The sequence below is a fragment of the Symsagittifera roscoffensis genome, chromosome 1, assembly GCF_963678635.1.
Source record: "Symsagittifera roscoffensis chromosome 1, txSymRosc1.1, whole genome shotgun sequence".
Lineage (NCBI taxonomy): Eukaryota > Metazoa > Xenacoelomorpha > Acoela > Convolutidae > Symsagittifera > Symsagittifera roscoffensis.
The window spans coordinates 61,467,765-61,481,942 of NC_087062.1; the positions used below are offsets into that span (position 1 = coordinate 61,467,765).

At 36.3% G+C, this 14,178-nt stretch overlaps 1 protein-coding gene across 1 annotated transcript; it reads right to left on the reverse strand.

Annotated features, from left to right (window-relative positions):
• Positions 1 to 4,413: 4,413 nt before the first annotated feature.
• On the reverse strand, positions 4,414 to 14,178 carry LOC134839068 (conserved oligomeric Golgi complex subunit 2-like). Its single transcript, XM_063854483.1, has 8 exons — positions 13,841 to 14,178; positions 13,473 to 13,482; positions 13,147 to 13,359; positions 11,400 to 11,585; positions 10,889 to 11,086; positions 6,417 to 6,576; positions 5,978 to 6,146; positions 4,414 to 5,746 (listed from the first exon to the last, which is right to left on the reverse strand). The coding sequence occupies exons 1-8, from the start codon at positions 14,131 to 14,133 to the stop codon at positions 4,600 to 4,602; spliced, it is 2,376 nt and encodes a 791-aa protein (XP_063710553.1). The 5' UTR covers positions 14,134 to 14,178; the 3' UTR covers positions 4,414 to 4,599.

Here is a 14,178-nt window from a genome sequence, read left to right on the forward strand (position 1 = left end):
CATATAGCCGAGAATGTTTCATCAATAATTATGTTTGAAAGCATAACTTTGGCTTTTAGGTACAATTAATTAAACCATTCGAGATGCACAAAAGGAAAAAACACTTAATTTCAATCATAGGTGCGCAGTAACTGTAAAAAACAATTTTTCAATTTCTTGAATACGTACACAAGACTAGCATGCAAAACAAAACAAAAATTTCTAATGAAAAATCGCAGTTGTGAAAAAATTATAATCTTAATAATTTTAAATGTCATTTGCGTTAATTATCTCAAGTTTCGCGGCATGTCATTGAATTGTTTAACTATCCTTGAGCTAGAACTGGCTGCAGTAAACGTTTCCTGTTAGAAAAAAAACTAGGATGTTTTTTGTAAAATGAGTTGGAGCGAAGTAAAGGACGCATAACTACACTTAGCACTTAGAATGAAAGGCCGTCCACGTGTTTTCCATCACAAAAATTGAACTCTCTCTAAGCAACCACCACCAACAAAGCGGATAAAACACATGACTTTGAGTTACCAAATAAAAAAACATCAGTTCACAGATACTGAAACCTAGCACCAATGCTGGGCACTAATTTATTCAAGTTAGTTTCATAAACTGGTAAAATAACACCAGTATTGGCCTATAAAAACCTGACCATCTTGATTTATTGAACCTATCTAACTATTCGAATTTTAAAGAACATTGATTGCCCCCTTAAGCGCTTTGAATTTCTAGAACAGTTAATGATCTACTTGAGATGAATTTTTTGATAAAATAAACCCAATTTGAGAATCCTGGATCATTAGATGAAGCTTTTATTCAGCTGGAAAATATAATAATTCATCTCCCATTTCGAAATTAGAATTAAAAAACATTTTTCTTGATTTTTAAAGTTTTGCTTCTCTATAGTAGAGTCTGCCTTCCTTTTAACAAAGGAAACGAATTGAACTTAATCATAAATACTGGACCAACTTGCCGTTAACCTCTGCGATAGTGAGCTCGATTATGTTATAACCGGTTGCAAAATTACCTGTTCTGAGAAAACAGTAATTGATAAAAACTTCTTGAATAAATCAGCTGAGATAAACAAATAGAGACAAAGCTACTTTTAGCAAACAAGCAAAAACAATTGATAGAATAAAATTTTAAAATGCTAGACTAAATCATTGATGCTAAATTTATGTTTCGGCTCTAATCATATAGCCGAGAATATTTCATCAATAATTATGTTTGGAAGCATAACTTTGGCTTTTATGTACAATTAATTAATCCATTCGAGATGCACAAGTGGAAAAAAAACACTTAATTTTAACTTTATAAGTGCGCAGTAACTGTAAAAAACTATTTTTCAATTTCTTGACTACTTACACAGGACTAGCATGCAAAACAAAAGTTTCTAATGAAATATTGCAGTTGTGAAAAAATTATATTCTTAAAAACTTTAAATGTAATTTGCGTTAATTATCTCAAGTTTCGCGGCATGTCATTGAATAGTTTAATTATCCTTGAGCTATAAATGGCTGCAGTAAACGTTCCCTGTTAGAAAAATTAAACTACGATGTTTTTTGTAAAATGAGCTGGATCGAAGTAAAAGACGCATAACTACACTTAGAATGAAATGCCGTCCACGGGTTTTACATCACAAAAATTGACCTCTCTCCAAGCAACCACCGCCAACAAAGCGGATAAAACACATGCTTTTGAGTTACCAAATAGAATAACATCAGTTCACAGATACTGAAACTTAGCACTAAAGCTGGGCAACAATTTATTCAAGTTAGTTTGAGAAACTGACAAAATAATACCAGTATTGGCCTATAAAAACATGACCATCTTGATTAATTGAACCTATCTCACTTTTCGATTTTCAAAGAAAATTGATTGCCCTTAAGCGCTTTGAATTTCTAGAACAATTAATGATCTACTTGAGATGAATTTTTCGATAAAATAAACCCAATTTGAGAATCCTGGATATTTAGATGAAGCTTTTATTCAGCTGGAAAAAATAATAATTCATCTCCCACTTCGAAATTAGAATTATATAACTTTTTTCTTGACTTTTACAGTTTTGCATCTCGATACTTGAGTCCGCCTTCCTTTTAACAAGAAGGCAGATGTTCCAAAAAAATAGATTGACTAACAAGCTTCAAGCCTGAAATATTGATCGCGTGTTTAACGTCTTTTTAGATTTGGGTTCCAGATGTCAGTTGCTATGCAGAAAAAATTAGCTTCGTAAAACGTGCCTTTTTTGAAATAGTGGACTAACTTGCCGTTAACCTCTGCGATAGTGAGCTCGATTATGTTATAACCGGTTGCAAAATTACCTGTTCTGAGAAAACAGTAATTGATAAAAACTTCTTGAATAAATCAGCTGAGATAAACAAATAGAGACAAAGTTACTTTTAGCAAACAAGTAAAAACAATTGAAAGAATAAAATTTTAAAATGCTAGACTAAATAATTGATGCTAAATTTATGTTTCCGCTCTAATCATATAGCCCAGAATATTTCATCAATAATTATGTTTGGAAGCATAACTTTGGCTTTTAGGTACAATTAATTAAACCATTCGAGATGCACAAAAGGAAAAAAAACACTTAATTTCAATCATAGGTGCGCAGTAAAAAAACTGTAAAAAACAATTTTTCAATTTCTTGATTACTTACACATGACTAGCATGCAAAACAAAAGTTTCTAATGAAATATTGCAGTTGTGAAAAAATTATATTCTTAAAAACTTTAAATGTCATTTGCGTTAATTAACTCAACTTTCGCGGCATGTCATTCAATAGTTTAACTATCCTTGAGTTATAACTGGCTGCAGTAAACCTTTCCTGTTAGAAAAAATAAACTACGATGTTTTTTGAAAAATGAGCTGGAGCGAAGTAACAGACGCATAACTACACTGAAATGCCGTCCACGGGTTTTGCATCACAAAAATTGACCTCTCTCCAAGCAACCACCACCAATAAAGCGGATAAAACACATTATTTTGAGTTACCAAATAGAATAACATCAGTTCAGAGATACTGAAACCTAGCACTAATGCTGGGCAACAATTTATTCAAGTTAGTTTGAGAAACTGGTAAAATAATACCAGTATTGGCCTATAAAAACATGACCATCTTGATTAATTGAACCTATCTCACTTTTCGATTTTCAAAGAACATTGATTGCCCTTGAGCGCTTTGAATTTCTAGAACAATCAATGATCTACTTGAGATAAATTTTTTTGATAAAATAAACCCAATTTGAGAACCCTGGATCAATAGATAAAGCTTTTATTCAGCTGGGAAATATAATAATTCATCTCCCATTTCGAAATTAGAATTATATAACATTTTTCTTGATTTTTAAAGTTTTGCTTCTCTATAGTGGAGTCTGCCTTCCCTTTAACAAAGGAAACGAATTGAACTTAATCATAAATCATACGTCTAACCGCTAAAAATCAAATTTGAGCCTGAACAAGTTTCAAGACCTTTCTTGAACAAAAAATCATCGCGACCTAAATAAGAGTTTTCATTACGTTCACCAAGTCTTTATAATAAATGATGTGGTGCGCGTGTTAATGGGAAGTCTTTCCTACGCCACACGTCATTTGTTTATCTCGTTATGAAGTTTACACGTCATATAGGCGACTCGATACGTGATCTCGCTCTTTCGCTGAATCTATGTGAGACCTGGTTACATAATTGGAGACTTTCACTGCTTGAGCTGCTATAGGGGACCCTGGAAACGAGTTGCAAGGGCTATCTTCGTGCCTTCCCACAGCGATGTCACACCACTCCCTTTTACAAAAAGGAAGAGTAGAGGATCAGTATTCCAGACGGTAAGTTGCTGCCGCCGCCAGGTCAAGTTGCTGCCGGTATTCCAGACGGTAAGTTGCTGACACCCCTCCCCCCCCACTGCTTAGAGGTGTCTGTTATCACAGAGAAGTGCTGTTATGATGGTTAACTGGCTCAAGTTTCCGCCACTCAGTTCAGGCCAGAATAGTTCGAGGCCATTCATGATCCGTGTTCATTGTCTGCAGGTAAGGCAACAATTGCACTTTATTAAATTACTTTATGCATATTATCAAGCAGGCACAGAACAGAGGTTATCTGTAAAGAGCAGAGCTTCTCGCTTATTTGTCCCTTCCGTATTGTAAGACTTTATTCAGGAGAGAAAGGACCAATAGCTCTTTGCAGATAATCACTGTTGTTCACCTGCTTAATAGGATGCATTTGTAATTATTTTTCTTGGGTTGAGACCTGTTACTTCACCAGCAGACAATGAACACGAATCATTGAAGTCTCAACAGATTGCTAAGCAAAAAATTACTCCAAGGCGATTCTAGGTGAATCATAACAACCTATCTGATGTGAATACTCAGGCAACTGTCAACTATGCCATTTTTTCTTAATTTTGAATTTCAATTACGATAGGCGGCAATATAATTGGTTCTTAATTAATTTGAAAACACTTCACATTGTCAAAATTACAGCTTCTACATTCGCATGATTAGCAAAGGAAAACGAATTTACCAATAGCTCAATTGAATTGATCCCACAGACCATGAATAGTGGGAATATATACATAATTTCGTAAAATTGCAAGATATGTACATCGGATATAATTAAAGCTCTTCTTTCGTTCGGGTCAAGTTTGATTTTAGTTTTTGAGGAGCCGCGAACTCGATCTGTTTAACCAAGGCAACACATGATGGTCTCTCTTGAAAATCAGTCGCACACATTTTGCCAAGTGAGCTCAGCCGATTTATTATGAATTGCACATCTATATAAAGTTGAAGGTATATCTTTTCTGAGTCGCTCAGAAAAACAGCAGAATCCCCCGTTGCTTCCCCGCTCGCCAGGTTTGAAGAGGATGCTAAGCTGCTTAAGTCTTTGGAACTCTTAAGATTCCTAGAGCTTCTAATCTTCTTCAGACTATGTTCTATCTTCTCGACACTTGAGCAGATTTCTTCCACTTGCCGTCTCATTTCTTCGCACAGCTGGTCGGCCACTTCATGCAACATATCTCGGCAACAATCTGGGCCAACTCGAGACAGTTGCTCCTCGAAGACCGTCTCTAAATGCGACATGACGCTCTTAGCATAACCAGACTCTTTTTCAGGCGGTGCTCTGTTAGTCTTGCGATAAAGTCGCGGTGTTTCCCCTATCGGGCGCATTTTATCCTTCAATTGCGACGCAATGGATTGAACAGCCTTCTGGACCAGAACGTCCAGCTCCTTTTTCAGTTGTGTCCTGATACTAGCAAAAGGATCGCCAGACGCCCTGTTAACTTTGCATTGTTTCAGTTCTCTGTAAATGCGCAGGTCAAAAAGCGTCTGCATTACGGCCAGAAAAGCAGTCACATCTGAGATAAGGCACATGACCAGTTTATCCAAGGTTTCTACCGTCCTAACCTTCGAATTAGTGTCTGCCTGTTTTGAATTTGATATAGATGTAGTGAAATTATTGTTGACATTATTGGATGACAGTTCTGAAGGCTGCATTACAGAAACATTTGTATCTGTGGCTGTGTTCGCACTATTCTGATTCTGCTGATGGCTACTTTGAAACTGAGGAGGAGTGTAATTAGGCGTGGCTTGTTGCACCCACTGAATGTATCTAAGACAGATTTGGAGGGTGAGTTTCAAAAACTTGTGACATAAAGTGTTTACATAGGCCTCCTCTCCCCAGCACAATTGGACACACTTAACTACTTCTCGCGACACTTCCAGACTCATTCCATTGTTATCTCCATCATTGACTTTTTCTTCGCTAAAAAAGAGAAAGCTCATGATGTTCATGGGGACTCCTAGATAATGCAACCTTGTTGCATGCATAGTGTATGTAATCTATTTATGCGCGGCCTATAATTTTGTTGAGTTAAATTTAAGAAGTTAAAATTCGATGAAACATATATTAGCTTTTCACAACTTCTTTTTTGCTATTATGCTTTAATTTTTTTGATACTTACGTAGAGTAACAAATTCATCGCTTTTTTCTCACCATAGTAGGTATCTACATTGGGCAGACATGGCATGTTCGACTTTGGACACTACTTCCTGGAACACAAGCTGGAAGTAGACTGGTAGACTCCACTTATCGCATAGGCGTCTGTACTTGTCACTCCTCCGAAGCAAATTCACTTGCTCCTCACTGTGCAGAACTTGTTCTTCTAAAAACAACGTAACTATGTGCCATTTCACTTAAAACAAAACAAAACAAAACAAAACAAAACAAAACAAAACTCACCCATAAGGTTCCAAAGAAATAAAAATTTAAGTCGATTTAGAACCAAGGTTTCAATTGAGCATAGTACCGTGGTTTTATGGACAAGATTACTCAATAACATAGTAGTGCTCAGCAGTAAGAAATCGTCAAAACCGTAACTAAAACATGAAGCTGGCAAAACTTCTCAAACAAAAACAAACGTATTTCGGCTCACCGAATTGGTTGAGGAACAGCATGCACTGTTTGTAGCACATTGCGAACTGTCTCCAGTTGACAGGCATGAACAGCTGACCACAGTTCTTCAGCAGAAGATCCACTGCCTCTGCAAACACAGCCTCCACCTCGTACTGGAACCTCCTTCCCATTCCCACGCCCTGTATCGAATTAGCACTCTTTTCATCTTGAATTGAAACTTCCACATTTGATGTTAAATTTTGACAGTATTTAAGCTCCCAATTTCTTTCAATCAAAATACAGCGAAGAATAACTACTTTGGAAGGATAAACACTTGCGAGGACACGACCAAAAAGCAGCTCTATCAAGTGACATAAGTATAAATAAGCCTCGAATTAGCAAAAACTCGGCAAAGTGTCGGATCAGAATCTGCGTCCTAGCAAAATTGAGTCTCACGCACTTACCACTCAGCCACAGATGCTTAAAATCCCCAAAAACTAGCCAATAATAGCGCAGCTGCATATGCTAATAAATTGCCAATTCGATGCAGCAAATTAGCAAAAATCTGCGAACTAGCAAATTTGAGTCTCACGCACTAACCATTCAGCCACGAATGCTTAAAATCCCCAAAAACTAGCCAATAATAGCGCAGCTGCATATGCTAATAAATTGCCAATTCGATGCAGCAAATTAGCCAAAGTCTGCCAACTAGCAAATTTGAGTCTCACGCACTAACCATTCAGCCACGGATGCTTAAAATCCCCAAAAACTAGCCACCAATAATGCAGCTACATATGCTTATAAACTGCCATGCAGAAATAGCATCAAATACAAAAAGATAGAATTCTGCATGTAAAAAAACGCAAATCATAAAGCCACATTATGTAGAAATTATGCATTTCAAAAAATTGCGATATATATATTGAGTTAGAAAATTTGTGAAATCAAGATTTTATTGTTCTGACTTTCGATCCGAGACATAGCCTAATTTTTACTAATTCGACGCTTTTTTTAAGTTTTTCTATCGCACTTTATAGAGCTTATTTCGTCGTGTTCTCGCTAGTATTTGCAACGCGCAGTTTCGCCATTGTGTGAAAAACCTCTATGCCCAAGGAAGCGCTAAAGGAAGTTTTCCAAGTATAAAATTTGTAAGCCTGAATGTCCTTTTTTTAAAGAATGTTACTCGATCGCGTTATTCGCTCGAAATTCGACTGAATGTCAAAAATAGACTGAATCTCAAAATAGACTGAATCTTGCTCGAAAATAGACTGAATGTCTCAAAAACAATCTCAAAAGCTGTCGAGGAAAACTTGTCTGAATTTGTTGGTTTTTAGACTTAATTACAAATTTACCATATATATGTATGTATGTATAAATATATATGTCCTTAAGTTGGTAGATTGATAACTATATGCAAAGAAAAGGCCGCTGTTACAATAATGTACATTCAATTATTTAGTATCTGGAAAACCTTGAAAGGTTTTTTTCCCAAGTTTTCAGGTATTTTCAGAGATTCTGGCCATATTTTAGCTATAATTTGTGCTTGTTATAGAAAAATTAGTATTCTGGAAAATATAGTTTTCAACTTCGATGCAATATTTGGTCGTATTCTTCAAAATTTTGAGCTAGATTTATATTGCCCTAATGACTGGATGTTTAAGCTAGATTTTATGACCTATTGACTGACAGTTAGATTATTGCTTCGACTTTTTTCTCCAGACAAATTTCGATTTTTTCACTAGCCATTTTTGACGGAGCGTTTTATATATCATTCAAAAAGTATTGTTGTCCTGAGCTCAAATTTGAAAAGATATTTCACCTGTGATCATTTTTCGTAAAGTTATGGGGTTTAAAGATAGCCAATTTGGGACAATTAACGCGCGAGATATTTCGCGCTATTAATGGGCAAGCAGAGAGTTAATCCGTCTTAAAATCGTTCCAAATTGGTTGAAAGAAGCTTATTTGCCATAACTGATGTGTTACAAGGAGCGAAATCTGTCCTTTTCTACATTATATGGCGTGTGGGGGGATGATTTTCATAAAAAATTTCAATTTTTAGAAAAAAGAAATTTCATTTTATTATATTACATTTAATTTTTTAGTGTTATTACTGCTCCATAAAACCTTAAAAGGCAGTCGGAACATTAAGGGCTTCGTCCTGATACGAGCAGTCTTGTTATCGTTTATGTTGTTTAGAAAAATAGCTTTCCTCGGTTTACTTGATGAATTAAAAATGCATCAACTGAGTAAACTTATAACTATTCGAGTGTCAAAGCACATGGTATCAATAAAAAGGTGCAACTAAATATCAAAGGTGCAACAAAATATCAAAATACCTTATTGCCAATTCGATGCAGCAAATTCGCCGCAGCAAAAATTGTTGCTTTCAGTAGCAACAATGATTGCATCTTAGTCGCAACAAAAGTCGCAACAATATTTGCGACTTAAATTGGAAAAAAAAAACAGAAAGTTCGTACTTAACACATTGCTTCGCAAGTGTAATAAAATGTAACTAGCGTGTAACGCACCTCTGGTGCTTCGAAATTTTAACAACTCATTAAAGCCGCATGTATCGAAAAAAAAGATCTGCATCATTTGAGTGTACTCTGACAGCACCAAATTACAGGGTTCAAAACAGCAAATTTTGCAATGTTTTATATTCAAGTTTTCAAATACAAATTTTGAAAAACCATAAAATTTTGTGAAGTTTTATATAAGTTCTTTGAAAAAAACTCAAAATGAACCAAGAAACTCCGCATCATAGAAAGTAAAAGCACTTGAGCAGTCGCATTTGGACGCAAGATTTGCAACTCCTGCGAGTAATCCTATAGTACCCCACTACAACGCTGGGAAATTCAAATTTTGAGAAACTTCAAACTTAGGTTTTCTAAAAAAAGATGTTTTTTGAAAACCAGAAAAAAGTCACACCTCAAAAACTACCACGATTTGAGCAGTCTTATTTGAAGGCAATATACGCAATCCTTGACAGTACTCTGACAGCACACAACTACAGGGTTGGTAATTTGAATTTTGAGAATTGTTTTGCAATTTGAGTTTTCTGAAAATTTCTGAAAAATCACAAAAATCGTCGTATCTCGTAAGCTGAAAAAACTTGGGCATTCGTAAATGGAAGCCAGATTTGCCACCCCTGAGATTACTCTGACAGTCCCCAACTACAGGCTAGGATAGGAATTTCAAAATTTGAATGAAGAGGTTTGATTTAATTTTCGGAATTTTTTTTGAAAAAATCACAAAACGTCATATCTGAAAACTAAGAGGTTTTGAGCTATCATATTTGGAGGCGAAACTCGCAACTCCTGAGAACCTGAAACTACTCTGATAGACCCTACTACAGACTTGGGAACAAAAAAATTTTCAGAGAAAATTAAATTTAAGTTTCCTGAAATTTTTTTGAAAAAATCACAAACCGTCATATCTGGAAAACTAAAAGATTTTGAGCTGTCATATTTGGACGCGAAAATCACAACTCCTGAGATCCTGAGACAGACTATTCTGACAGACCCTACTACAGGCTTACAATTTTCAGAAAAAATTAAATTCAAGTTTTCTGAAATGTTTTTAAAAAATCACAAATTGTCATATCTGGAAAACTATAAGGTTTTTAGCTGTCATAGTTGGAGGTAAAATTCGCAACTCCTTAAAGTACCCTGAGATAACCTCACTGTAGAGATGAGAACTTCAAATTTTGTGAAATTTTCAAATCTAAGTTCTCGAAAAATTTTTCTATTTCTATATCTAAGTTCTCGGAAAAAATCCTAAAAATGTCATATCTCGAAAACTACAAAGATCTGAGCAGTCATAATCATAGGCAAGATTCGCAACCCCTAAGAGTACCTCACAGCTTCCAACAACAGGGTTAAGATTTTAACAAAATTTTTGAATTTTCTAAAATCGAAGTTTTTTTGAAAATTTATGAAAAAATCATAAAAAACGTCATATCTCAAAAACTACAAGGAGAAGTGAGATTTGGAGGCAAGATTCGCAATCCCTCACGGTGCCCTGACAGCACCCAACTACAGGGTGAGAGTTTCAAAAATGTAGTATTTTTTAAATTAAATCTTCTAGAAAATTGCCATATCTCATTAACTAAAAGGATTTATTTATTCATATATGGAGGCCAGAATCGCAAAACCTGGGAAAACCCTGACAATATCCCACTATTGGTTTGCTAACTTCAAACTTGATGAAATAAACACTGAAAATAAACTGGAAAATTGAAAAAACCTTAACCATTGCAATATACGATAAAGCTTAAACGTGCAAAAATTCTTTTGTTAAACATGCAAAAAGAATACGTTGAAAACGCTTAAGCATGGCGAGATAGTGAAGCCCGCATTCAAATATATAATAGATAGATATTCAATTTTATCATGTATCAACTTAAATAACCATTTTGTTATTAGACCTCGATGCACCTTTATAATTGAACCACAGATCTATCTGACCCGTCATGTCATAGCTTATATATATAACGAAGTTATAAGTCTCTACCGTAGTTTCGCTTCCTGGACGAGAAATTGACGATAACTGGGCTGACTTGTTGAGTGCAGTAGCAAGAAATAGTGCTTTTTGGGGGAAGAAGTCGAGAATGTGTTGGAAGAGAGAATGGAGAGAGTTGGTGTCCACGTGGCCTGCAGACATCACTAGTTTGTCCTTCAGATAGGGATGCACAAACTTACTCCTGTATACCTACAACAACAGATATGCATATAACACACCGAAATTCAATGCCCATCAGTATAAACGAGTTGAATAGTCTAGCTTTGGTAGTTTCTTCTGTTTTATACATTCTGCTTGGGTGACTAAAGTGTGCAATATAAATCACTGGAAAAAAATGCATTCAGAGACGAGTATGCTACGTAAAATACAAGTTGGCATTTCATTTGCGTTTGAGTTATGATTTCTATTTAAGCAGCCGAATTCCTTATTCGGTGTTTATTATATCAGCTCAACTACGGGCACTGACTCCTGTAGAACCTATGCCTAGTAAGCATGTCAGTACCTGGTATGCACAGTTCATGCGCTCGATGGTGCAATAGATCTGGAGAAGGGAGAGCAGTGCTTGGTGGTCCTGTGAGGCCACACTCATCTGCAGACAGGATCCCAGCTGGCTGAGCAGGTGCTGCTCCACTTGTCGCACTCTCTCCTCCACAGTCTCGCTCAGAGTCTCAGGGTCACATGCCGCCACCTGGCAACCAAATTATACAGTCAATCACAAGTTCTGATTCTCGTTTTCGTATATCGGTATAGTTGGTTGCTGGCCAGCCTTGACATCAGCTTCGGATACAATTTTACGACGATTTAAAAGAGGCCGAGGGTTGGTTTGAGAAACCGGTATTGAAAAGGTGTCCAAAAAACATTAAAACGTTGTGCGCAAACCTTAAGTTTTCGAGAACTCAATTCAAGCGATGAAAAACTGAAACTTTTCAAGTTGATTGTGAAATTATTCGAAAATGGTTTTTTAGCATGACCGATAAAACTCTAAAACAATTCAGTTTTAGGTCAAATCTTGTACCCATTCGGTAAATATTCATTGGGCAAGCAATTCAAATGATGGAATATTTTAGGCAGATTTTTAGGGCTCGCATTGATTCACAAAAATTAAGCACTCAATTGAAACGATGAAACTTCCAAGGTTTTAGCTTCATTGCTTGAAAAACATGTTTCGAAACTTTAAATTTTCAAGCGAGCAGCTCAGACGATAGACCAAAAACCAAGATTTAGTTGTTTCGTTCCGATCATTGACAATGGTGAGGAACTTTGTATTCGGGTGTTTTAGTTTTTTTCTTTTTTCTTTGCTTTCCACATAAAGTCAGGTACCACAAATAATCATCGGAAAGAGTCGAGTGATATATCATAGTATAGCCCTGCCCTTTCAGGCGTGAATCAAACGACATTTTAATAAATTCAAAAAATGTCCCAGTATCGGGAAAACAGGTTTAGAAGTTTTGATTTTTAAGTCTAAGCTCGACAAAAATTAGGACGAAAACCACAAATCAGAAAAAAAATCAACATTTTTCACTCATTATATTAGAAATATTAATTACAACCCCATATAAACTTAGGGTAATTTTATTAGAATTTTTAAGAAATTGCGGATGTCAGCTTTGAGCATGTAGGCAAAAAGTGTAAGCACAGTTGTTAACGGGAAAAGAAGTTTTGTTCCCGATTTCAAGTCACTTGCTCTCGTAAGTTGAACCATTATTATACACAGAGGCGAGGCTGCGCTTCGCAAACACTAGCGAGAACACGACAAAAAAGCAGCTCTAAACACGAAATAAGAAAAAGTAGAAATAAACTTCAGTTAGTAAAAATTCGCGCAAGTCTCGTATTCGATCCTGCGACCTAGCACTTATGAGTCTCACATCCTTCCCACTCGGCCTGGAAGCTTATCCATCGACAAAACTAACCACACATAACGCAGAAAATAGATGCTATGAAATTTCCAATGCTACAGATCGTGATTATAGCAAACAAGCCACAAATTGAGCACTTTTCTTTGCTCGTTAGATTGAAAAAAAGTAGGTTCATATTAATACACTAAGCTCGCAAGTTTTATAATCAAAAGCTGACAGATATTAATGTAAAACAGAAACAAAATTGAAACGCCTTTGCCTTTGTAAAAATGTTGACTGAACAACCTGTGGGAGTATAAGTGGGAGTATAGTAACTAGAATAAAAATCACTGAATTAAATTTCTGGTAACATTTTTCATTCAATTATAGAGTTTCTGAATGGTTCAAAATTACCTTCGAGTGAAGACTGCTGAGCTGGAGTGACAGCCGCTTTAGGGTTCCCATGTCCTCGAGGGAAAGAGATCGACCCTGACCAGACTCCCGATCGAACAGACTGTGTTCTAGGAATGCGAGGATTGTGTAGACTGCCTTGAGTGCCATCAGTTGTTCCTTGCGACTACTCAAACGCCTCTTCTCTTCTATCACTCTCTCTGCTTTGTCTCCCAACTAAAGTTTTTATAATTGATTAAAAGCTACTCAAGCTTTTTGAGTGAAATTTCGACTTACTGGGATTATAAATTTCTTTCACACAAGCGTTATAAATCATCAGAATTACTAACGTCGGATCTCCTTGGTCAAACCCAAGTATGCGTTATAGATCTTCAGAATTAGAAAATTCGGGTCTTGATCAAAACCCCGTAAGCGATAATATCTTTAGGCAAAGAAGGCAACAAAATTATGCGGACAATGATAACGCTTTGAATCACAACTTCATTTTCCATTTTTGCAAAAATATACAAGCTGCCCTCGATCAGATTATTCAATTATTATTATTCCATCTCAATTCCATTAATATAATAAATAAATCTTTTGAGAAACTTCTTGTTCAACTACAGTAAAAGCTTAAAAAACTGTACGCAAATTTAATCCAACGTTGAGATCCAGTCACTTGGGGAGTAACACAAACCTGGGCAACTTCAGCCCTCACTTTCTGCAGCTTTGAGTGCCACTGACCAATGGAGAATCCACTCTCTCAATCACTGGTTGCAGTCCACTTAATGTCTTGGACAGACCCACAAAGTGTTCATAGTCACAATTGATGACCTCAATCAGACTCTGTTTGATCTTGTTGTGGTAGCTCCTGAGGTCTCCCAGTAGAGAGTCCAGGTCCATCAGTCGGCCATGGTTGGACACGAAGGAGTCGGCATCAAAGCCCTCCCGCTCGAAATCGACTGAATTGAAACAGAGAGAGCTCTCTCGCTCGAACATACGAGTTGACATGCTGGCTCTGAAAGCAATGCCCCTGTCCTATATCATACTATTGTG

What these genes read in the sequence shown, in the direction of transcription:
- LOC134839068 (XM_063854483.1), bottom strand. Translation starts at nt 14,133, where the DNA reads ATGTCAACTCGTATGTTCGAGCGAGAGAGCTCTCTCTGTTTCAATTCA. An exon ending in TCAGCAGTCTTCACTCGAAG is followed by an intron (nt 11,586 to 13,146) that starts GTAATTTTGAAC and finishes TTTGGTTGCCAG; the next exon opens with GTGGCGGCATGTGACCCTGA. An exon ending in GTCCAGGAAGCGAAACTACG is followed by an intron (nt 6,577 to 10,888) that starts GTAGAGACTTAT and finishes AATTCGATACAG; the next exon opens with GGCGTGGGAATGGGAAGGAG.